Raw genomic sequence first — 24,465 nt, 5'->3', positions numbered from 1 at the left:
TCGTTATAATAGTTATTACTAACTCGCAACAGCCACCCGAAGCATGCCGTAATAGCCTTAGTGGAATGGTTGAACGCCACGATATTCCCTATTTAGATTTTATTGGGGGGCGCGAGATTGTGCGCACGACGCGTTTAAAGTCGCTGCGAGCCGAGGTTATAATTACGTTTCGGATTCATATCTCGGGCTGCAATGTGTCAGTATATGAAAATATGTTCTGAGAAAGAGTTTTTATACCCACCTGCATGAAAAATCAATCTTTAATTTTCGTTTTTTGATATAAAATCTGTGCTCTGCCAGAAGTGGGCCGGAAAATGGTTAATAGCTCTACAACCAAAACATTTAACTTTCGTTAACTATGATATTAAAATTCAATAGTAAAATTTAAATAAACATAATATAAACTTGGGATTAAGTATTCTACGAAGAAAGTAATGGTATAGTAAGTGTCAAGTGTATAAACGGGAGTTTTAGTCACAAGATTGATTATGGTGAGCGTAACGGGTCTTTAATCAATCGAGTATTTAACAGCGTTTAGCCACGTGATGCTTACCTACGCTATTTTTTCTATTTTTACTGTATTTCTACGTTGAGGTTTTTCTATTTGAACTTTTGCATTTTACGAGTACCTAAATCTTCGAAATTCACTTCCAAACTACTTGGAATTAAGATGCCCCGCCACGTCACGACCTTGACCGTCCGTGATTAAAGTACTCCTTTTTGTGTTTCAAAACCGTGGAAAAACTGGCACTTTAAATGTGAAAGTAGAAAAAGATTATTATAAAGTCAAATTAGACTGCACAGCCTACGAAAATCTACTACAGTTTTAAAGAAATAAATATCTATAAAAGGAGTAAATTAAGATGTTGCAAAGATATTAGTTTAGCCACTCACAAATAGAGTAGGTAAATATATGAAGTAAAAAATATGCTGTTCCTGAATGTATTCGAATTGATTTATATGCTTTAATATGCATCATTTCCCAGATTGATTATTCGTGATAAAACACACAATTTTTCCACACGTTTCATTCGCGCTTACCTCAGCGTCTCAGTGAATAACACAACATAATTTACAAGTCGCCATAAACATAAGACACCGCCCTCGGAAGTAGAAAAATTACCAACGACCGTTGTTTAATGTGTTTGTTCACGTTGTAAAACTTTATTCTCGCTTTGCGTTTTACTCACCCTGCGGCGTGTGCTCGCATATATCGCGGATTCTCACAACGACAACAGTTGTATGCTTATTGCAGTTCTTTAGTTAGTTTGTTGTGTATTAAAACGCACTGCAACTGCACCAGCGCACAGTGATTAAATAATTTCTACTCTACACACGCCACCCGATAATAAATATACAACCCAGCATACCTAGTTTATCAAAATTTGTCGTCTTGATATTAAATCGTTAAAAATAGTGCGGTGCGGGAACTAGTGAAAAGACTTTTTATGTCATTAGGCGACTTTTATTGTCGCTGATGAAAAATGTTTCATAAGATTTTATTATTTGCGACATTGTTGTGTCTAATTTTTTATGTTGTCACGCATATGAGGCAATAAGTAAAACCAGCTAGTGTTAAAGTACTGTCTTTTACTGGACTTTCATCAAAGTAGGTTTCGGGGTACTCGGTTCGGTTGCTTAGTCATTATCTTCTTCATTCCTTCCATATAATGATAAAGCATTTCGTAGACATTAATAAAAGCTGAAATTCAATCTCTTCCAATTATCTGAACGCTTACCGAGCCAAAACTTTATCGGCTCGTTTGAATACTAAAATATTTGTCGAGCAATCCATCAAGCGCTATGGGAGCACGCGCATAAACTCTCGACGTTGCTGCTGCCGAAGAGACGGAAACAAGGACGATTGAAGAGCCAACGTACAGAAACTGTGAACTTGGACGGAATGTGTGAATTCATTATTTTTTTCTCCAATTTTGCATGCGCAAAAGCAACAACTTCCTTGGACGACAACAATTTCAAAATGTCATGTGTTTATTGAACAATCCACACTGCTTGGCGAACGAACTAAAAATAACCAATTAATGCCTTATCCTCGGGGAGTAGAACCAAGACCCTACAGGTTTTGAAGTTGAGTCGATATACGCTTTCTTTCTCTTTCACTAGGAAAGAGTCGTTTTGCAAAAGGGGTGAAATGAACTGGTGACACCGTAACCTTACCCTTAACGAGCTTCATTAAGGCGCATTCTTTCCTTTTTTACCGCATTTTGGTTTCGTTTGGCGAAAGAATTACCTCAGCCGATTGCGGGCACATCACGTTATAATTGCGGAACGTATCTCAATTAGCCCAATTTCATAGAAGCACAGCCGTGCTTATTAACGGTCTATAATTGCAGTTTGTGCCCCTTGCGTCACCCTCCACTCTCTTAGCTACCACCTACATACCATTGCTTTTCTGTAAGACTCTGGAGTTTTCCAATTTCAATAAATGAGTTTTGGGGGATGCTTTTCCGGAGTGTACAGCGCTCGAGCGTGATAAATTTAAGCACCATGCGGAATTATATAACTCTGAGTAACGAAATAATCATCATCGTCATCGTTGGACTCAAGTTTCTAAAGCTTCCTCTTCTCAGTTCACTGCCTCATTTGAGCGCTAATTCGCATACCTTTTAACGATCCACTTATTTTGTTCGGCGCTCGTTTGCTCGCTTGTTTATCGTGATTCGCAATTGGGAAGCGGGCAAGCGACGAAGAAACTTTGATATAACCCGGAAAGGGTCTATTTGTAGTTGTGAGTTCCGGTCGCACGTGGCGCATGATTGACTACAACTACTTTTTAGATTGGAATAGTTGCACTTTGTATATTTTGCTTCCATTGGGAGGCCTGAACAAAATAGGTCTCTTAGATTGAATTGTTGAATGACTATAACTTTGTTTTGTCACTGCTTTTCGGAATTTGAAAAGTGCGGTTATTAAATCACTTGGACAATCAGCGCTTTGGATCTTTCAATTCGATGACACAATCAAGCTTGATACCAATTTGCACACAAAATGAAACACACGTTTGCAATATAAAATAACTCATAAAAACAATAGTCACACAAAAATTTGAGATCAATTTGAAGAGTCTTTTGATGTATTGCTGGTTATACTGAAATCACTTTTGCAGCATTAGAAAATTGGGGCATTGATGCGTAGTGATTTGAGTAATATCTCAGGCGTTCAACAATTTTCACTCATTATATTTTGCCAATCTCTTTTCGAGGGCTGAAATTTTCTTTTCCAAGCAGAAAACGTACTGGATGCCTCCCTCCGTAACGCAATCATACGCCAACCAAAATAAGCGGACCCGTTGACAACTGTGAGGAGACGGAGGACCGGAAGAAAGCAGCACGTTCCCATTGCACCAGGCGTGAAGCTTGCGGAAACTACGAAAAAGAAATCAATATCGCCACGCAGTTTAGTACGTATTTAGTAAGTGGTACGGCGGAGCGCGCGTCGGGCACCCTCGAATATGTTTCGAAAGTTTGTGTGTGCACGGGGGTTGGAAAACTTGGTCATGCTTTCACTAGGACGGCGAAGAATTCACTCCCGGTTTGCTGTTTGCTGCTGCCGCTGCCGTCTCGTGCTCATTTCCCGGTTGATAAGAACACACAATGGGAGGGAACGGCCTCGTGATGAATAAGCGCATCTCGGCGATCTATCGTCGGGGTAAAACTTTTAATACGTTATTATTAGGAGCAGATGAATTTTAGTGTATTCACAAGATGGCAGTTGCGGAGAGAGCGAACCGCATTATAATAGTTTGTCTGAAGATTAATTGATCGCGGAGACGTTTGACGCCGACCACTTTCCCAAAACGAAACTATTAGATCTGGACGCGCGGACTATATTCGCAGAAATTGCGACCCAAACATCCATTTTACCACATCATTAATTTTCCTGTCACTACGTGCACACGATCGTAATAAAATTTTTACTTGCGTTAATTTGTAAAATGTTAACTCGGACATGGACTGGTTAATTAAAAATGGAACACACCAAAGGAAGGAAAGTTGACGGACAAATCTTTGCAAATATTTGATTTAAAAAGTACTTGGCCAAGGAGCAAAAAAAGAAACTCATAATTTCGAAAAAATATTCACAGCAGGAAAGTATGCAAAGCGTATTTTTTTGTATACGTTGGGTTTTAACTTTGGGGCGCAAACGGATGCGCATATGTAAATTGTGTTACGGAGGGACTGCGATTATCCACGCCGTTGTAATTACTGAGTTTTGGGGTCCATTAAAATTGCATACCCAAACATACTCTCTCTTCTCCGGGAACTACGAGATCCTCATTGCGTATTCGGAAAATGCCTTCCTACAGGCTCATGGACTGTAAGACACAACGATTTCAAGCCGGCTGGGTGCGTAAAAAAGAACGACAGCACTTGCAAAAATGGAAGGCGCCCTCAAAAATCTGATATTTCATCAAAAATCATTTACGCAACGCACAACGAGTACGCGTGAGAGATGAAAACCTGCCGCGGCCATATTTTGACTTCAATTATTTTACGTTCACATGTCTGCACGTCGGGATTTTTTTATTACCCGGAGGCGTCGTGTGCCCGCTTCCTCCTCTCCTGCCTCCTTCTTCTTCTTCTTAACCTTAAAGTTGGGCGCCCCACAGCTCGTTCTCGGGAGTCTCATATGTTCAGATGTAAAGCGGCAACATCCGGAATATCCTCGGGGAGCGGCAACACGCCGGACATGACTTTACCGGAAACAAATACAACTCCCTTAAAACTTCGGCGGCAACCGATGAAGAAAGTTCATTTTAAAAAGTGAACTATGTGTATGGGTTCGGGAAATTCACTGTTGGGCAGTTTTCTTTCTGCAAACTAAAGAAAATCTAATAATGGTACCGCTGACATGAGCGAGCGCCGCAATAAATTTTCAATTCTTTATTGCTTCATTCCGCATGTTTTACTCGCCATTCATTTTTGCACATATATTTTACGTCATTAAGTTGGCCGCAAATGCCTTATGCAGGCAAATGAGATTAATTGCAAAAGGTGCAAACGCTCGACTCAAAAACGTTCAATTATTCAGTGGAAATTAAGTCGACTCGGAGAGTTTCGTTGAGTTTTCGGCGTGTCGAGTTTGTTAGTCGTCTAGTGTGCATATCTTATAAACTTATCTCTTGTTCGCCTCGCCGACTTGCTTTTCCCCAGTGGTGGTGTGCACCTTTCAGAGTGCATAAATTTCGCATGAAGACCCAATCTGGAGTTGTCATTACTTCTGCGGCAAAGTCGACTTTTCTGTATTGCAAACATGCGGCACCATGTTTACGGTAATGTTTGTTTGGATTAACTGTTAAAAATTTATTCAAAATTTATTTTGTCAATTTCAATTTTAATGCAGCCGGGAATATATTTCACTTAAATAAAACGAATTTGCTAACAGGCGCACGTTGCTGTTGTATTAAAATTTAAATTAACTAGCGTGAAGAGGAAACGGCTTTTTTTCATACCAGGTCTGGGGTAAATAAGTAAAATCTTGTTAGGCAGTGCGCTTCTTTTGCGGCAGTTGGGATACACACCAACTTTCAATTAGAGTGAATTATATTACGTAAATTGCACCTATTAGTTTTAATATTTAGCTTCCACGAGCCTCAAAATGATCGTATATTTTCCAATTTAGCGATGAAACTCCTCCATCGCAAAAAGGCGGAATTTCCGTATAATGTTATTAATTTGTTATCTATGTTATATGCAGATAGCGTAAACAACGGCAGTTGAAAATGATTTTGTGCTGCTTCAATGTATGACAAATAAAGTAATAAATTTCCAATTTTCTTATAAATAAAGAAGAATATAAGCCCCGAACAAAAGTTTAATAAATTAATACTATCACCATTCTTTAGGACCTTTGCCCATAACACCTCATGAATATATGTGTTATATAAGCAGTCCATACATTATGTCCAAGTTATGTATTAGTCTTGGGTTGAGGTTAAGTTAAACGAACAAGAAAAATGTATTCGTTGTGCGTTTTGATCAGTTCGCTTCGTCATTTTTTCTTGGCGGAGAAAAACGTTAAAGGTGGATTGTGAATCATGAATTGTGGGCTGGACGGTCGGAAATCCTGGGAGTAGGGTCGAAAGTTTGAGTTAAGTTGACCTAACCGATTTGAAAAAGATAATATTGGCACATAAATCTTTATAGTTTCGCAGCGATTTTTTTCTTGCGTTACTACCACCACACGAAAGAGAAAAGAAATGATATCGCCGTATTCAGTGAACGTGTTATCGATCATTGGAAATGTATCATCGATAAGTCGCTACCAGCAAGCAAGTCTCCGTCTGCCGCCACTGCACGGGCCTCGATTTCGCCAACGGGCTCGTGGAAAGTGTAACGCGGCGAAGAAAAGCAGCAAGTCTGGTGGCAAAGGGAAAAATGGCGAAGACGTAGGCGGGATGAGTATATCTATCATTGTCCCAACCACTGAATCCTTCACATTGACTAGTCGTACACACACAAGGTAACTTTCGCAATTCGGTAATATAAAACGGCCATTTCAACTTTATATTCCCATATCTATGTCTGTTGCTGCCGGACGCGTGTGGGTTTTGTGCACGACTGGCCTCGGCTCGTAAACGCAAACACTCAACGAGTCGACATACGACGACACACTCATAATAGATTTCCCGATATCTTCACTCGTAAATCAGGAGCAGGCGCAATAATTTTCCACAATTACGGCGAGAAAGATAAATACGACCAGAAATAATCATCACGCGCATTATCTTTATTATGTCGCCGTGCGGAAAGTAAAATAAATTAATTGTTCCTTATTAAATATGTTTCATGTTGCAAGCGCACAGCTTCAGACATCTTATTTATCATTTTCATGGCACGGAAGTTTTTAATCATAAATTATTATATAAAACTTACGTAAATGTATTAATATCGCTTAGTAATGATCTGAATGCCACTCTATCACTCTAAGACACGTCACTTTAAGAGGCGAAAGATTAATTAATTAAAATGCAATATTTTCAATTTTGTGTTGATTTTTGCTTTTGGTTTATTAGGTGATTATTATATCAACAGCATTATAATTCGGATAATCAAAATTACCAATTCAACGTTGCGAATGTGTCAGCGTGTCGCCCAAGTCGACCAGCAAGGGTGTTATTTGGAGATGATGTTATCTCATGAATTTTTTAGTGGTTTACGTAGCAAGGACGTTAACCTTTTGCGTCGTTTTGCGTAAACCAAAAGCGCCTGCATCCGAGGCAACTTTTTATCCAAGGATGCTCACCATTGATGAATATGCAAACATTTTCTCATTTTGAAAATAATCTCTGCAAATAATCTAGTAAATTGGTTCTTTGCATATATTGATGATGCTTTTTCATACACAATTTCGACAACAGAAAAAGTCAGTAATGGGTTAAAGGTCTCACAGTGGCTGTCCGTTCCCGTCGCCGATGCGCCCTTTGCACCACCCCTAGCTTGAGTACGTGCGCATACAAATTATCTACGCCAGTGTGTGTTGCGTAGGTTTGCCTGTTTATGGGGGCGGCGGGGCGGCCTGCTTGTTTGTGCTCGTGTATAATACGAGGATTCGCGGGCTGTGAACTCTGTTCGGCGATGTTGTAAACAAGGTCGATTCCCCGAGAGCACGTGCAGGCTCATGAATAGCTCGTTAGCGGAGCCTCTTCGCTTGTAATTAGTGTTCATTGGACACCGCAGATCATAGACGATCTGTGCGTTGCCGCAAACCAAACGGTATTTATATTTGCGTTGCGTCGTAGAGTCGAGCCGCTTCCAGGATAGCGACGAATTTTCAAAATTACGCAAACTCAATTGAAATCTTGTACATTACATCGATTATTATGCCAGTTCACTGTTTTGCAGACGAAACATTTCGGTCTTATTTTATAAATTATTTTTCATTTACTCTCGAAACATATTAATTAATGACTACGATTTCCATAGTGTATTTCCACATCGATTGGATTGTGCACCCGTTATTTGTAGGTGTGGATGTTTGGCACATTAATGTGTGGGTTTACCAAATCCCCAGGCTTTTCCAACTACCTAATTTCCTCGTCAACATAAACGAATAAATTATTAAATTCGATTTGTTTGATAGCCGGCGTTCAGACAAACGGCGCGTCGATTCTTTTCGATTCACCTCTCTTTCTGTTTTACACTTTGCGCTCTGTTTTGCTGTTTGCATTCATCGGCAATGCTGAATTCGAAAAGGTGACTGGTGGCGAAGGCGCCGCGCACAAATTGATTTCCACGCTGAATGAAAATTTGCATGCGTGTGCGATGGGTGCGTGCGGCTTGAACATGCGATATCATTGAATATGCGTGCGCGCGCGTAAATAAATTATATATTTGATATGGAAAAAGGCTGCGCCGGGGCTTTTTCTCTTTTGAACCTGTCTCTTATTTTTTGCTGCGCGACTTTGCAAACTGGTATCGCGCGCGGCGCCGGTTATAAAAGTAGATGGTGCACAGGCGGCACAATTGCTTTTGAATAAAATAAAATAACTTTACGCTTGCACACGAAATTTGTGCAAATATAAAATGCACATACGGCGTTGGGGAGCGCGCAGATTTATCGCCAATTTATCGGCTGACTTTAAAATCGAATTTCGCTGAACTCCACCACACAATGTTACATATGTTACTTGCTCTCGGCTATACCAGAGGCGCGACTGAGGAAATAGTTTGGGAAATCACGACTAGTTTATAATTTTTAACCACCCTCTATTTTGTAGCGCGGCCATAAAACGAAATTAACGCGAATGCTGGAACACATGTCGTTGAAAAGTTGCGCCCCCAAAAACATGTGCTCGCGTTGTCCAATAAAATTGTGATTTCATTACGTCACTGTCACGTGCGCAGCGTGTGCCCCTCGAAACTCGGTTACCCCACCGCTGGGTGGGAGTTGGCTGCTGCGAGGAAAAACTAAACAAAACGAATACCACCGAATCGAAATTATGGTGGAATGGCTAGAACACGGCGAGCGTGTACGGCAGCATTATAGGAACAACTGTAACAGATAGCGCTGGGATATACTGCGCCCCGACCGACTAATGCATGTGCAATGTGCGCTGCCGAAACAAAAATAACATAAAATACGGGACGCGTGTTCGCAAATTAATGCTCGACTAATAATTCTAGCTAATTACATAGAAACCGGTTGCATTGACAAAACAGCAGAATATATTCATTGAAACGAAAATTGGAATGTGTTCAAAATGTAGTAGGACGTATTTTATAATCTTCGTGGTAAAGTATGGGTTTGCTGTTCAGTTCAGTAGCGCCGCGGTGCAAACAAAATGTATGCAGATGATTATGATCTTTGGAAGTGCGAGCACAAAAGTGAAGGCATGCTTGGTTTACTTTAAACTACACGCAAACTTTCCGAAATATACTCGCGGGAGAGAGTTCACAATCCTTTCCAGACAACCACTCCACCTATAGCCAAAAACACACTCACACGCTCATTGCGACGAGCGCCGAGCGAGAAACTATTTGAAAGCAACGCCGCACAAACAATTCGTGTGTACATGCGCATCAAAAACTTGCTCGACGATGACAACAAAGCACCAAAGCCCAAAGTGTTCACATCGCATTCAGCTACAAATGACACGACTACCAAGAGAGCCTGAGTTAATTGATTGCAGATAACAAATTTGTAGCTTCTCCTGCGAGGTGTCTCTCTTTTATTTGTGTACATTTTTGATTCACTCTTGCAGGTAGCTAACGTGCTGCCAACTTTAATTAGAAATGTTTCATAACAAGGCGCTTGACTGTATTTTGTTTCTATGACTCTCATAGGTGTCACATGTTTAAGTGCCGGGGAGCTAAAAATCTATACAAAATTGTTTTCTTTACTTTATTTAATTAAAAGAACACCTACCTACATAAAAATAAAATCAAAAAGAATATCCGGCTGTTGAATGTGTTCGATGTGCAGGCGAGTTCGAGAGTACAGAATTGACGAGAATGGAAAATAGCGTGTGGCGAACGCGCGGATTTGATGCTGATTGATTCGGAATTTAATTAAAACAAAACATTTCATTAATTGGTATTTGAAAAAATGTAAATCTACGAGCATGCTGTCGCACCGACAAAGCTTTACATATAGGTACTGGTTTTAACTTGTTTAGATTTAATCAGGCGCACAATAATTCCTTGCATACGTTCCAATTTCGTTCTGTGGCTTGGTTACAAGTGCAAAAAGTCGAGATTTGTCTTGACTGCTATTATCATACATGATGCAAATAGGAAAATCAATTTTATATCAAAATTAATTTGATGCGGCAAATAGTTTTAAAAAAGTTGTCACAAGTGGTTGTAAGAATTATCCTAGCTGAAGTGGCCTTTATGCAGCGTCTTGTCTTGTCATGTCGCTTCTTTAGTGTGCTCCAAGTTGGGCGCACTTGTACGTTCTAGTCAACAACGAGCGAAGCTGAAACTAGTGTATTTACTCAAGTGGCTACTTGTGAAATACGTAATGCATCACATCAAAAGAGCGCGACAAAAAGTTTCTTCACTCGACTGTTGAGCGCCGCGGCGCACATAGAGTATGTGTGTACAGCGCCGGAAACATGAATTCAAACGCACCATATATTCACGTGTGAGTAGAGAAAGAAGCACAACAATCCGATATAACAAACTCTTTCCCTCTTTCACAGTTCGGACACGAAAATGTCCTGTCCGCTCGCGTACAAATGGCCGCTCCAACGAGACGTTTGCGCGCTAGTCTACGCCGACTTGTAGTGTACGAATTAAATGAAAATTCTTGATGCACCAGCAGCACTGTGCAACACTGTTTTTCAGCGAGCGAAGTTTTCAAATATTGTAAATTGAAACTTATTTTTGCACTCGCGACTAATTTTGCGTCGACATGCATGTCCGAAACGAGTACCATCTAATTTTCTCATGGGAAGATGTATAAATTCCTGCAACGGAAGTGCACTGAGCGCCAAAAAAACATTGGAGCGTAATTGGAATTTTCAACTTGACTCTACCAAAGTTAAGTCTCCAACGATACGACGTTTATTGTCCAGCTTTTGTACAAATAAGATCAGACTGCGAGGAGGATAATGCAGGAAACGTGATTTACTTTATGCTGCACTCCAGTATTTGCATTTTAGAGCAGAAAAATATCATAAAACGTTGTGCATCTCAGCATCGCTTTTTCGACCTCTACTATTAGGTAAATATTATGCTGCGCATTTAATAAACGGGCGCATTTTTGTCTTCTGTCTGGAGTCTAGACGTAATGTGCGACTTTGTCGCGCTCATATCCCGCAATAAGGAATACATTTATCTTTTTAATGACGCGATATGAGGAAGGGTTTGCTTTATTATTTGTCATTTGTGAAATCCACAAATAACCCCTCTTTACCTCTGCCATGCGGATGGCGCATCATGTGACAATGCAAAACGTGCACACTAAAGTGTGTAAGGGGGATGCATCCGGCATTTTCCCCAGAGTCTGGGCGTTGGATCGGATTTTTTTAATGCGACCGGGATTTTCTCATTAAAGAACGCTTAGTCCTGGCTTTTATTATTGTAGTGTAGTAATTAAAATGTGGAATGATTTTCGTCCGGGGCACGCTTATTCCGTTTTTTTTTTATTTTTAATTATAAATTTGCGCCCGGCTCTAAAACATTTCCGCTCTCGGCGCTTTCATTTACTTCGTTTCTATTGAATGTGGCGGCGGTGGCGGCACCCTTGTTTTTCTCTTGCGTCGCGACGGGCCTTCATTAGTCCCGAAAAATGTCTGCACGCTTACGCGTGAATGTCGTGTCGGGGCTGCTCTGGTTATCAAAAAAAGGAGTGCAAAAAGAATAAATGAGGTGTTCAAGTGCACATCTTATTAACGAGATACTTGCGACAGGCTAGAACCGCAGGATAAGACTGCCACCGCGACGATAAGGGTTTTTGGCTGGGATGCTGACTGGACCCTTAAAAAGCGTCGACCGCTCTCATATTGATCCCTTCGCGTTTTTTGATGCCGACTCAGCGTCTCAAACCTTCCTCATATACCTAGTGATTTTCGATCGGAAACGAAACACTCGGTTTTGTGCAGATGATATATATTTTAAAAATTTAGTGTCAAATTTACCCAACGCAACCTTTGGACTAGTTTTATTGGGTTTGTTATTATTTTCCAGTAATGTGAGCGGTGACCAAACCTGATTTTCCAAAAAATTGGATCAGCTTAACAAGCAAACCAAATTGAATAATAGATTTTCATTTTGAAATCCGTGGAGGGTTGGCGGGGGTTTTATAAGGATGTTTAAGGATTACGCACACATATCGAACGTTGAAAAGCAAAAGCACTGAGACGTAAAATATTTCCATTTTAGAATCGACCCTCGTTTTTCCTTCGGGGATATATGCATTTTGGGTCGCAGGCGTGTACCTCATGGCTAATGTTAACTTGGATTTTCACTTAAATTTTTATCTAATATTAATGTGAAATTTTTAATTTTACTGCGCATATATAGTATAATGTGGTATTTATGAATAAAAAATTATATGACATTCCACTACTGGCAAGTTTTGAGAACGATCGGTAGGTGGCTGCTGTTCACAGACCACATACACCCCTGATAGATGACCGCGGGCAGGACTTTACAGCATTTTATTTATTGCTCATTTCATTGCACTCCCTCTTCGCAGTGCGCGCGTGGGCACGTGATGAATGTCCTGCCATGTATTACCGTGTCGCCGCAACGCAGCGGACAGCTTTATTGGCAGGTTTCAAACCTGCGCGACCACTCGAAACTTTAAAGCGGAAATTTATATCCTGGCGACAATCTTTCCACCACTGGGTTTCGCCAGCACATTGCCGACACGCCGACGTTATGTAACCGGCAGAGATATTTTGTGCAAATACTAATTTACACGTTTAGCGTGCCGAGAGATATATACGTGCGGTGTGTAGTGGACTCGAAATGAATACTATTTGCTCTGCGATTATTCCGTTTCTCGGCAGCGCGGCAGCATCAGCGGCGTCTTGAACTCTACCTAATTGCCACTTGATCAATGTTGGCAGATAATTGGGGTGCATGCATAGTGTTATCAATCTTTCAACCACACCGCGTTTAATCTTCACCTCTTAGTTTCTAAGTGTAAACTTTACTCCATGGCGAGATTCAACTACATTATACTCGTTAAAAATCGCATTTTTGATCGCACTTTTTCAGCTTAAGAATTTACAATTAACTTTAATTCTAGAACATTGACATTAATATTTGATTCTTGTAGAAAATGAAATCATCGCAATTCCAAATTAGAACAGAGCACAATACTTGAGTTCAAATATAAGCCTCATAATCATTATTATTATATATTATAAATAAATTATATATTTTTTTACTTTATCTACTTTATAAAGCAATTGTATTTTTCCGAACGCAGTTGCCACAAGGTTATCCACGCTTAACCGCGCCCGAGCATCCCAAAAGCCAATTCTACAGTTCTTATCTCAAATTACATAGCCGTAGTTGCACTCGAAACGGAGATAAATACTCATTCCACATGTAACATGCACCGAAATTTGCTCCCTCTATAAAACGCTGCTGTATTTTATTTCGCTGGCGCACACATTGCATGCTGTCGTATTTCACTCTTTTTTACATTGCACTTTTGCAAATGTCGTGATAGTACTGCGTGTACTTGGAAATATTGTACACGGGAAGCAATAAACGACATTAAGCAAAGGAAGCGATTTTTTATTTATGGCTTTTATTATTAAGTAAGGAAAACACTAAATTAATTTTATAGTTTACAAAAAGTTGAGTCTGCGCTCGTTTGGAGCTTGTTTTTTTTTTTAATTCCCGAGTGCATCTCGGAGTCTCTAATGCTAGGAATATTCCGGATGATAAACTTTCGAGGCAAACTTTGACAATTTTAATGTCTGCCTTTTTGTTGATATTGATAACATGGCTTTGTTGACGCTTAATGTATACATGCATGGCTTGCAAGCTCTTACGTCGGTTTATTACGGACGCCATCTTTCATTTGGAAAAGCGCAGATAAAGGACACCATTAATCAATTTAATTTGTATCTGGCTGCCATCGGTCTATTGTGTATTATGGTCGTAAAGATTTGATGGACCGAATTTATTAATTAAAATAGATTGAATGGCCCTAGCGATTTCTTTATATGCGCATATGTTGTGTAATTAATAGCTTTGGCCCCTTATTAATGTTTATATCTTGTCGTAGGGACTTAAAAATGGAGAATGTTATGCTTTCGTCGAACAATGACCGCATCAAGATTGTTGATTTTGGCCTTAGCAACGTTTATACTGGAGATAGTCTCATGCATACACACTGCGGATCACCGGAGTACGCCGCGCCTGAACTGTTCGTCGAGGGCAAGCCCTACGGACCGGAAGTTGACCTCTGGAGTTTGTAGGTCTTTTTAAGACTATCTCAGCACTTGTAAACTTGTATTTTTTGGTTTAGAGGTGTGATTTTGTATGGTATGGCAGTGGGACAATTGCCGTTTGTGAGTGGGTCCCGCAATGTCCAACCCACAACGCAACGTCGAGACAAGCTGATAGAACAAATCAACAGAGGCTTGTCTACACCTCATCGCAAAGCGCTTGCGCTCTTCTCCGTTGACTTCAAAACTATGATGGACAAGTTGCTGGTCGCTGACTCCTCTAAGCGCATCAACATCGGCGAGTTGTGTTTCCATCCATGGATTACCGATAAAGGACGCAAGGCGATTCGGTCCAACCCGCTGAAGAGATTAGAAGACCGCTCTAGATTCGACGTAACCCGGTGGGACAACAGCCATGTACACAATATAATTCACCTTTTCGCTCCATAGATAATCAGAGATGTGGCCGATAGAAGCGACACACCCTGGCAGGACGTGCAGCGTGCTCTCCATATTGAGCCGCAGGGCAATCTCTCGGGCATGTTTAACCTGCTGGCACATAAGGCAATGAACCACACGCTAGACGCTGAACTCCTCATGGCGAAGATGCACTTGCCAAGTACTAGTAGAACCGCAGCAAATCGGGTGGTTGCCGAAGGCGGCGGCGGTGCGAAGTTTGCCAAGTTAAAGTCACAAGCTGTTAAGCGTCAGGACACTGCCAGGTCGACGCCGGCGAAGAAACCGGAAGGTGGAAAATGTGGCGACACGCCGAGAAAAATTGTTGCCGCAAAGCGTCCAATTGCAGTAAAACCGGAAGGATCGCAGTTGCTCGATAATCATACAAATCATACAAGGTCGCCCGGTGGCGATGCATCCAGAGACAATCCGCAATGCATGTTTAACGCGTTTCCGTTTAATTCTGGCCCAGCACAGAATACCCGAAGCAAGAAAACTAAAATTGATTCAATAATGCCGCAAGCCAATCAACGCCATACGTAAATATTATCATAATTATTTCGCTTTAGCCTTATTAAGCGCTTGATCTTTTTGTTTAGTTTAAGATCTGTGCATCGAACTTTAAGCGCGACGACAAAACCATCAGATAATCGGCAGGTGACCACGTGTCCCCCGGGCACGATTTGCGAAAGACCGGTTAAACGTCGCAGGTAGGACAATGCCTTGAACAATCGCGGTTAATTACAATTCAATCAGTGTATAGTATGTTGCCAGTTTTGCAAATGAACAAGACGGCACCGAGCGCAACGAATGGCTTGTTGAAATGCGCCCTTCTGCCCAAGAATAGGCTGTATCAGATCACGAAAAGCGCACCACTTGAGCGCTCCGATGACTTCAAACGTTGCAATGGAGGTACAGGAGGTAAGAATACATGTAATGCAACTCAATTCAAAAAGTGGGTATTGAAGCGAATATTTTAAAAAGCAGTATAACTATTCCTGAAAACAAGAAATTAATTAAAAAAAAACACACAAAAATGCATATTCGCAAGTTTAATGAAATGTATCATTATTTCAGGTATTAACCGAAAAGTGGACCTCAGTAATGAACCGATTGCACGATCCATTGCCGGCTACATGACGAGAAATATAAACAAGACCAAAGTGGAGTCAGTGAGTATCAATTTACATAGATTATTCATAATCGGGCGGCACGAAAACGGGCTTCCGAAACTTATTATCCCGAATATATCCATTCAAACCATTAATCATTGTTTCAGTTGAAGTGGGTTAAGGGTGCGACTAGCAATTACGGCACGTGAACCAGTCATAAATAACTTTCTTTATTATTTGTTGTGCAACAATAACAAAATAATGTTGTTACATTTCTTCCCAAATAAATGTAATATCCCACTAACAGTTCATCTTATTTGCGTGTACACAAGTCATCACAGTTGGAATCTTCAAGAAATTAGTTTATAGATTCCTAAATTCCTAATTACTAATACCCTGTTATAGAGACAAATTTAATACTATCACAATTAGCATGTGGGCAAGGTCAAAAACAAATGTACTTTCAAGTAGATATCAATTAAGTGTTGCTGTTTCTTTGGCCGGTTACGTTCATTGTTGCCTGCAACTAAATCGAGTTAAAACTTTGGCGTATTCGTTTGAAAAGGTATGGAGGAATATTTTGTGGGTAATTTGCCGGTTTGGTGGCATAGTTGACTCCTCGCCGCACCGCGTTTAAAGGACCTTGCGCGCTGAAATTGGAAAACATGTTAAATTGTACACAGTACAAAACACAACACATACACCCACGAGTGACGAATAAGTTTTTTTTTTGTTTTGCATTAGCGGAAGTAATAGTTTTTTAAATGTTAAAAGTTGTCGATCCTAGAATGGCGGTAGCTACGCGGAAATCTTCCACCACCCGAAATGGTTGCCAGCTTGGGAGACAGAAATATTTACAAATAAATTTCAAAAGTAAAACAATGTGCACGTGTGTTGTTTATTTTAAATATTTCACGTCTTTTTCTGAAACATGAAGTGAAGCAAACGAAAAGCTATGGGCTAATGAAAGAAATCCAATCATTAAATTTCAAATTTATTTCATAGTTTAATAACAGTGTGTTGCTGTTTATTTAACAAAATTATGGATACTTTAGAATTGAACACATTTTCATCAAGAATATTTTTTGTATGATACTCGCATGTGGATGTTTATTTTTTGTAGAAAAATTAAAATACATGTAGAATCGTTTCACCCCCCAAAAAATAACAAAAGACTGTCAATGCACATAAACAGAAAGGAGTAAAATGAAAGAAGGAAATAAAAGAATGCGGCGGTATATACAAACACACAAAGTGCAAGCTTAAAATTAGTGCCAAGGAACATCTCTAGGATTAGAAATATTTCCCAATTTAACGAACCTGGCTGTCTGCGACATTCCCTGCGTGTTTGTGGAAGCCACCGAGTTGCGATGGCTATCGTTGGGCACTTGCGATCCATCACCTTTTAAAACTGCAACCGGCTTCCATGTGCTTATGCTATGCACTGCAACAATCAAAAAGAGTTAACATAATCCGTAGTGACAAGCATATCTAACACAATATTGCAATTTAAAACTAGTACAACTTACTTTTAAACATTCTAACATTTCCATCATCACCACTTGATGCTACAACTGTCCCAGTAACATTCCAACATACTCTCCACACTGTACTGTTGTGATCTTCAAAATGTCCAACCGGTTGCATGTCAAGTCGAGATAAACCACTTTGAATGCTTGAATTGTCACTAAAAAGTTTACAAACAGAATGTATTTTTTATGCAAGTAGAATTATGTGAAGTCTATACCTGATTGGTGTCAAGTTGATAATTTTAAGATCTTTTGATGCTACAGCTAGAATATGGAATGATCTACCCAAATTGGGTGCAAATGCAAGGTCATGGACAGGCTCTGTGATATTGTTTAAAGTTTCAGTTTTCGTCCACCTACGACTGTTCTCGCTATACTCAAATATTAACACCTTTCCACCGTTGGCCGAGTTTGCGTCGTCACTGCCTACAGCTAGCATTTGTGGATGCATTCTATATGTTTAAAATTTAATTAATAAAAACAGAACAAAAAAATCTAATTTTTAGTTAATTACTTTGATAAACTTGGATTCCAACTCAAGCAACTGCATGATAATTTGCATTGCACTTCATGTTGAAGTGTCCATTGACTCAAATTCATCACATCAGGTGCTTCATAGATTCGAATAACCCCATCAGCAGAGCATGTTGCAAGCTGTAAACCTTGACTTTTGGGCCAAATTTAACATCAGTAACAGAAGTCCTGGAGTCAACCAGATTTGTCCTTCTGACCCAATGTCTTGTACCTCTCTCACCTGGTCCAGGGGTCTCACCAACTATTAAAAATTTAAACTTTTAGTAAATGTCAAATATAGAATTACTTGCTTTACCTATTTCTTCCCAAACTGCTGCAGTGCGGTCAAATGAGCATGTAGCAAGTACTTGACCAAATTCTGGATGAGCCCATGTTACTTTCCAAACAGAACCACTGTGTGCCTTCCAACTCGACGTAAGCGACCATTTTTCGTCGCTACTTTGATCCCAAACCTTTAAAATCAAACAAAGGTAATTTTTGAGGTTAGTTTTTATCTTATTAATTACTTTAACATATTGATCGCTGGAGCACGTGGCCATGCGCTCGCCATAAAAGTCAAAAGCAACATCGTGGATAAGATCTTTATGTTCGGCGTTAATATCTTGTGCTTCAAACATTTTGTTTTATTGTAACCTCAAGCGCTATTCTCATATTGTTTACAATTTACAGTTATACTGCTGCTTCATCTGGTTCCAACCAAGGAAGTTTCGACATCCCTAGAAATTGTCAACCAAGCATGCGCACTAAAGACACAGAATGCAATTGAATGAAAGTCAATTCAAACAATTGAAATTGTTTGAATTTCTTTTGATTCTCGTTCGACAACAGGTGTAAGTCGTGACATTTTAAAAATGAATCCAATTGATTTCGTGAAATCATCTCGAGCTTGTGAAGATGAGGTACCGTATATATTTATTTTACAACAATTATTAATACGTTAATGTTATTAGATATTGGACTCTGTGAAGAAGACAAAATTGCACAGCAATGCAATTCAACGACAAAAAGAACGCACTGTAAAGGATTGCGTTATTAAACAGATTAACGTTTTAACTCAAAAAGCTGAAAATGGTATTGAAATCCTTGAAATTAAAAAAAGCGGATTAAAATGCAGTATCGACCAGGCATCATCGGGCGACCCGGAAGAAATTCACTCGTTGCGGCTGGATCTACTTAAGAAACAACAAGAACTCATTAGAAAATATTCGAAACTTCGACGTGATCAGGTTGATTTTATCATTAATCATACAATACAAATCGAAGAACTTAAGAAATGTATTGAATCAGCAAAAACTTTGAAATTTGAACTCTTGAAATCTAAGCATTCAGCGCAAGATAACGCTGAAAACATTTGTGAGAATAACAATACATTGATTTCTGCCAAAGAACAAACTCGCTACCAGATTAAACAGGTAGAAGAAACTAAACGACAAAGTTTAGCAGAAGTTACTAAGGAAATAAAGCGAGTGGCAAATGCTACAAATGATATTTTTATTGAATCTGTTTTGTTCCATAATCAACAAATTAATAAGATGCTTCATGGTATTAATATTCAAAACATTACAAAAGACGATGACCATATAACAAACCTTGAACGCAAGTTGTTATATAAAGAAATGGAGTTTAACAATCTTACAAACGATCTAAATAAACTCAAAGTTGTCAATACTAAAATTTCAAGGGAAATAGCGACTGGAAAAGAAAACCTAGAAATCTTACATTATAATCTTGCCCTTATTAAAAAACAATTGAACTTTTATGAAGCACAAATTGCCAAAAGAGAATCCGTCGGCGCAGAATTCCAAAAAAAGCAACAAGTTCTTGAAGAACAAGAACGTTACTTGAAGACAATTGCAGTAGATTTGACTGAATTTAATCAGGAGCGTGCACCAAAGTTACCACAAATTAACATTGATATAATAAAAGTTAAAGAAGAAATGGCTATACTGCAAACTGAGTGTAAGGAAGATGAAACTGTGTTTCTGAAAGAAAAAAACCTACTTGAACAAGACTTTTCTATTGTCACCCAGAAACAAAAGCGTTTAATAATAAATTTAGAAAAGGCTAAGAAACTAAAGGAGAATTTAACGGAAACTTACTCTAAAATGAGAGGTACTAAATCAAGTTTTAAAACTCCTGTGAAAAGTCCAGGTAATCGCAAAGTAACATTCAATCAATATGTAACTGAACGCGAAATCACTGATGAATCATCAGATGTACCTTCCTCGCAGAATTTGAATTAATTACTGCAAAATTAAATATTTAGTTATAAGATTGTAGAATTATTATTGATTTAAAAAAATTAAGTTTTTAAACATGTATACTTCAGTTCACGATTTATATGCGTAGCATTTATGCATTCACAATGACATAATTTTTCTGGTTTTCCCAAAATTTATAATCGGCTTAATAAATTCAAAGAAATGATCTAACTACAGGAGTGTTAAAGTTTTACCTCTGCCAACTTTAAGACAATAGAGTGGGGATGCAGCTGCGCATATCAAACTCGAAAGAGTGCCATTTACTTGTGATAACACAAAGGAGGTGACAACATCGAAACTGTGTACTGAAGCATCGTGAGCCGCGGATATTGTCATAGCGTAAACAAAAACAATACGATTATATCTTTCGTTATAGCTATGTGCGCAGTGTAAATATTTGAAAATTTAGTGTAAAGTGCACTTTGCTATGGAACAATTGGCATATCCGATACGTCAAGTGAGTTTATCATATTTCCTGTTTATCTAATTAATATTTACATGGCCGCGAATCAAAACACGTTTCAAACTAATTTCGAATAATCATTCGCTTTTTCTTCTGAGCAGTTGTTGACGATGCCGCAGATCTTCAAGAATAGAGATTTCGATGGTGAGTACTTAAAATAAATATGTCGCTTGGTAAACGCTGGTTTAATATTTTAAAATGCAATCTAAAAAAATTATCATGTGTTTATCAGAGCCGGTGGTCCGAATGTCCGATATTGAGTCGCCAACAGAGTCGTTTAATCTGAGTGAGAATTTTAAGAATATATCAGATAAAATGGCTGAGAAGTTGGAACCAATTGACAACGTTGCCGCAACGGAAAATTTAAATCAAGATTTGAATGATTTGGACTTTAATAAATTTGTTCATGATTTATCACTCAATATTCCAAATGGTGATGCGGTTTCGCCCGTTCGACACCCAAAAGGCCGATTATTATATAAGCATACTACGCATAAAGAAACTATCATCTTTGATAGTCTGCCGCAACGTGATTCCGATGATATACAAGTAGTTAAGATAAAAATAACATGGCCGAAGGATTACGAAAAAAGCACGATTTCTGTACAACCAATTGCTAGCACCACTTCGACATTTAAAAAAAGCAAAAATCCTGCACTTAAATCGGTAGGACCATCGCGGATGCCGACAAATGGACACCACTTGCCAATAATGGGCAAAGCAGCTCTCATGAACAAGCACAGAAATTCCGAACACTTTAAGAACAATGATTCCGAGATTATTAAAGAGCTAGTCACGCAGCGATTTCAAGATTCTTTATTGAACTATTACCAGAGAAGTTTTCATCGGCAGCCATTACGAATCCGCGATGAAGATGACACTCTTGGAATTTCATCAATTGCGTCAGAATCGATGTTATCTATTTCATCATTGCCGGATATGAGAGAGGCATCAAGTTCGAGAACACGAACTCATTCATTTAGGGCCAGCACAGCTTGTTCTAGTCACGGTAATTGCCTGGAAAGTGCACATAGCACAAACACTATCAATTCGCTTGGCAGCATAGGCAGCTTCACAGAAGATATGAAATTTCTGGTTTCTACTGATGCCTGGAACGTAGAAACTACGAATGAAATAAATAGGAATCATTCAACATTTACACAGTCACCTCCTACGAAGATTTGCAATTCAGACACGATTGAGTATGATGCGACCCAATTTTTGAAAGATGCTCTGGGAGACGAATTAAATAACTATCAGTCGACTGATGTAAGTTTTAAGTTTAAAATTTTGTAATTATTTTGAAAATTCAATTGTTTCTTGGTTAATATTATAGGCTTCATGGTATATGAATAGTATTGGAACTTCAAATATCTCAGCATTAGTTTCTAAAGCTGACACACAGGAATGCCACTCCATAATCTATGAGGACAGCGTTCCAGAATCCGAATTCGATAATTACCCCTTCAATGACCGTGTGAGTGAATTGCTAGTGGAATCGGACGTGCAATATCAGGTAATACTTCAAACATCTAAGGCCTTAGCATTCTGCAGAAGTACCAAGGAGTTTTCCGCAGGAGACGAAGAACTTGAAGCAGAGAGAATTTTATTGCTAGCCAGTAAGTTCAATTTTCAACAATTTTCTATTTACCAGTGTATAACTGTATCTTATTTCATGCAGCATGTAAACGTGACGCTATCCGTGCTGAGATCTGCCGATTAGAAGCTGAGGAAACCTACAATGATTCAATACCCAACAGTTACGGCAGCATTAAAATTACGCAAATCGTACTGCCACCAAAACAGTGTAACTCAATCTACGCATCAAAACTTATCGACAAAAAGAAAAAAAAGAAGTTTGTAGATTGGTATTTATGCATCTTTACACATGGTATTTCGGTTATTGCCACCACTGCTGTACAAGCTGACATAGATGGATTTGTTCGTTTCCGGGATGAAATTATTTTTAGCCAATTGAGTCCCGACTTTGAAATTCAAATTGCGTTATACTCTATGCGCGTTTGTTGGCAGAAACGAACAATGAGTCACGAGACCAAATATCATTTGAAAGATGACACCACCATTTGTCCAATGTCGCCACCGAGACTATTCAAAACTGGAAAGGAGTATAAGAACGTTGTTATATCGAATTCCGTTGATCAGAAATCATCATACATTTTGGGTGGTCAATTCAAACTGAATATTAGCAATATTAGCAATTTTGGACATTTCAAGATGCATCTAAACATGCCCATGCTGGACGGCAATTTCATCATGGATTTTGTTTCAAGTGTTACTGTAAACGAGAATTGCTCTGGTTTCCTCGACGTAGGTCTTGAAACTGGGGAAACGATTATATGGAATCGAAGATGGTGTACGTTACACGAGGGTTCTTTAAGATACTATAATTATCCTGGTGAAGAAAATCCTTTGGGATTTATTAATCTGTTCTACTGCGCGACAGCATTAATATCCTTAGCTGATCGACGAATTTGCGCAAGACCACGGACACTTTTGGTGGAAACTTTTACTAATACACACGACACGATTGAAGCACGTACCACATTAAAATATTTTTTGGCCGCCGACTCGAAACAATACATGGAGATGTGGTCTTATAAATTAAACAATACTATTGTGGCGCTACGTACTTGGAACACAATGAAGTGCAATACTTCGTAATAATAGAAGATAAGATTTTGAAACAGAAATATTATGATAATTGTTCATATTTTACAATTTGCTTTAAACTCTTTATAATTAGACACTTTGACTAAACATTACATGTATTTGGAATTGTAATTCATTTTAGTATTATTCACATACTATTTAACTAATTGTTATTTGTAAAATATTACTTGACGAAAATGAACAATGTTATCATTATTTCAACATTATACATTTATTATAGAAATATAATACACATAATAATTATTTTTGGATGCGTATTATTCGGTTAAAAAAAGTATTCACTTGTTTCTCCCAAGTACGGAATAATACAAATATGTTCTAAATGTTGATTTAAAGGAGCTCATTGGTCTATTAACGTAAGAATTGCACCCAGTTGTTATGTATTAGAATGGCTTGCATGAGCCGAATGCCTCGAAGTGTTCGCCGATCATAAAATTTTTCGCCTGGACCTTGGCCATGCTTTGAACGTACATTGAACAAGTGGGCTCGACGAATAATTTTTTATGAAATTTTTACGAAATGATTATTTCGATTTTATGTATTCGGCTATTTTAGTATTGAATTGCTTTTTATTAACATGTGGTAAAACTCTACTTTTTGAGTTACACATGTCTCGCTCATGAGGAATCTTCAATAATAGAAATAATATTTCACTACTTGACAGCTTTATTCAATAGCGATAGATTATTTTAAAATGTATGAATCTAAAGCGTAATTTAAACATTTCAAAGTTTTTAGTGTATCATACTACATTTTTTAGAATTTTATATAATACTAGCGGGTCCGACAGACGTTGTCTAAAATCTCTTTTTGAATATTTGACAATACGATTGCAGCGCTACCTTGCAGATTCAAGTTAAACATTTCAAGATCAACAATAATTTGTGGAGTTGGGGATGGTCCGGTGAAGATTGCTACGTTCAGCTGATCTAGTTGCTGTTTGTTATCACAGCCACATTGTCGCGTGTGACGAATCACTCACAAATTTATAAATAAACAATTAAAGAAAGAAACATTATTCAGTGAATCAAATTGTGAA

The 24,465-nt window shown here is 38.7% G+C and overlaps 3 protein-coding genes across 5 annotated transcripts in view; 2 read left to right on the top strand and 1 right to left on the bottom strand.

The window, feature by feature from the left end:
- Nucleotides 1–16,252, top strand: part of LOC135798650 (hormonally up-regulated neu tumor-associated kinase homolog A-like) — a 110,082-nt gene extending 93,830 nt beyond the window's left edge. The window contains exons 4-10 of one of the 3 annotated variants that reach the window (XM_065311535.1): nucleotides 14,218–14,406; nucleotides 14,461–14,773; nucleotides 14,831–15,375; nucleotides 15,436–15,546; nucleotides 15,600–15,757; nucleotides 15,914–16,008; nucleotides 16,116–16,252. In XM_065311535.1, coding sequence (XP_065167607.1) covers nucleotides 14,218–14,406; nucleotides 14,461–14,773; nucleotides 14,831–15,375; nucleotides 15,436–15,546; nucleotides 15,600–15,757; nucleotides 15,914–16,008; nucleotides 16,116–16,157 — 1,453 coding nt within the window. In that variant the 3' untranslated portion in view covers nucleotides 16,158–16,252. Of the gene's footprint in view, nucleotides 1–14,217; nucleotides 14,407–14,460; nucleotides 14,774–14,830; nucleotides 15,376–15,435; nucleotides 15,547–15,592; nucleotides 15,758–15,913; nucleotides 16,009–16,115 lie in introns of those variants that run through there. The other 2 variants (XR_010549760.1, XM_065311536.1) reach the window with 2 other exon arrangements.
- LOC135798651 (nucleoporin SEH1-A-like) lies at nucleotides 16,163–18,720 on the bottom strand. Its single transcript, XM_065311537.1, is given in 8 exon segments — nucleotides 16,163–16,598; nucleotides 17,269–17,392; nucleotides 17,478–17,635; nucleotides 17,696–17,929; nucleotides 17,992–18,142; nucleotides 18,145–18,252; nucleotides 18,307–18,463; nucleotides 18,518–18,720. Coding segments are annotated over 8 exon segments (1,167 nt in total). The 5' UTR covers nucleotides 18,629–18,720; the 3' UTR covers nucleotides 16,163–16,474.
- Nucleotide 18,721: 1 nt separating this feature from the next.
- On the top strand, nucleotides 18,722–23,513 carry LOC135798649 (uncharacterized). The gene is made up of 6 exons (XM_065311533.1): nucleotides 18,722–18,910; nucleotides 18,962–20,729; nucleotides 20,837–20,879; nucleotides 20,968–22,004; nucleotides 22,072–22,354; nucleotides 22,417–23,513. The coding sequence occupies exons 2-6, from the start codon at nucleotides 20,700–20,702 to the stop codon at nucleotides 23,415–23,417; spliced, it is 2,394 nt and encodes a 797-aa protein (XP_065167605.1). The 5' UTR covers nucleotides 18,722–18,910; nucleotides 18,962–20,699; the 3' UTR covers nucleotides 23,418–23,513.
- Nucleotides 23,514–24,465: the final 952 nt, after the last annotated feature.

This window comes from Atheta coriaria, unplaced genomic scaffold (genome assembly GCF_025399875.1).
Source record: "Atheta coriaria isolate IRGN ID8LTWV9N9 unplaced genomic scaffold, Caltech_Dcor_3.1 hic_scaffold_9_pilon, whole genome shotgun sequence".
Classification (NCBI taxonomy): domain Eukaryota; kingdom Metazoa; phylum Arthropoda; class Insecta; order Coleoptera; family Staphylinidae; genus Dalotia; species Dalotia coriaria.
This window is presented reverse-complemented; position numbering and strand designations above follow the sequence as displayed.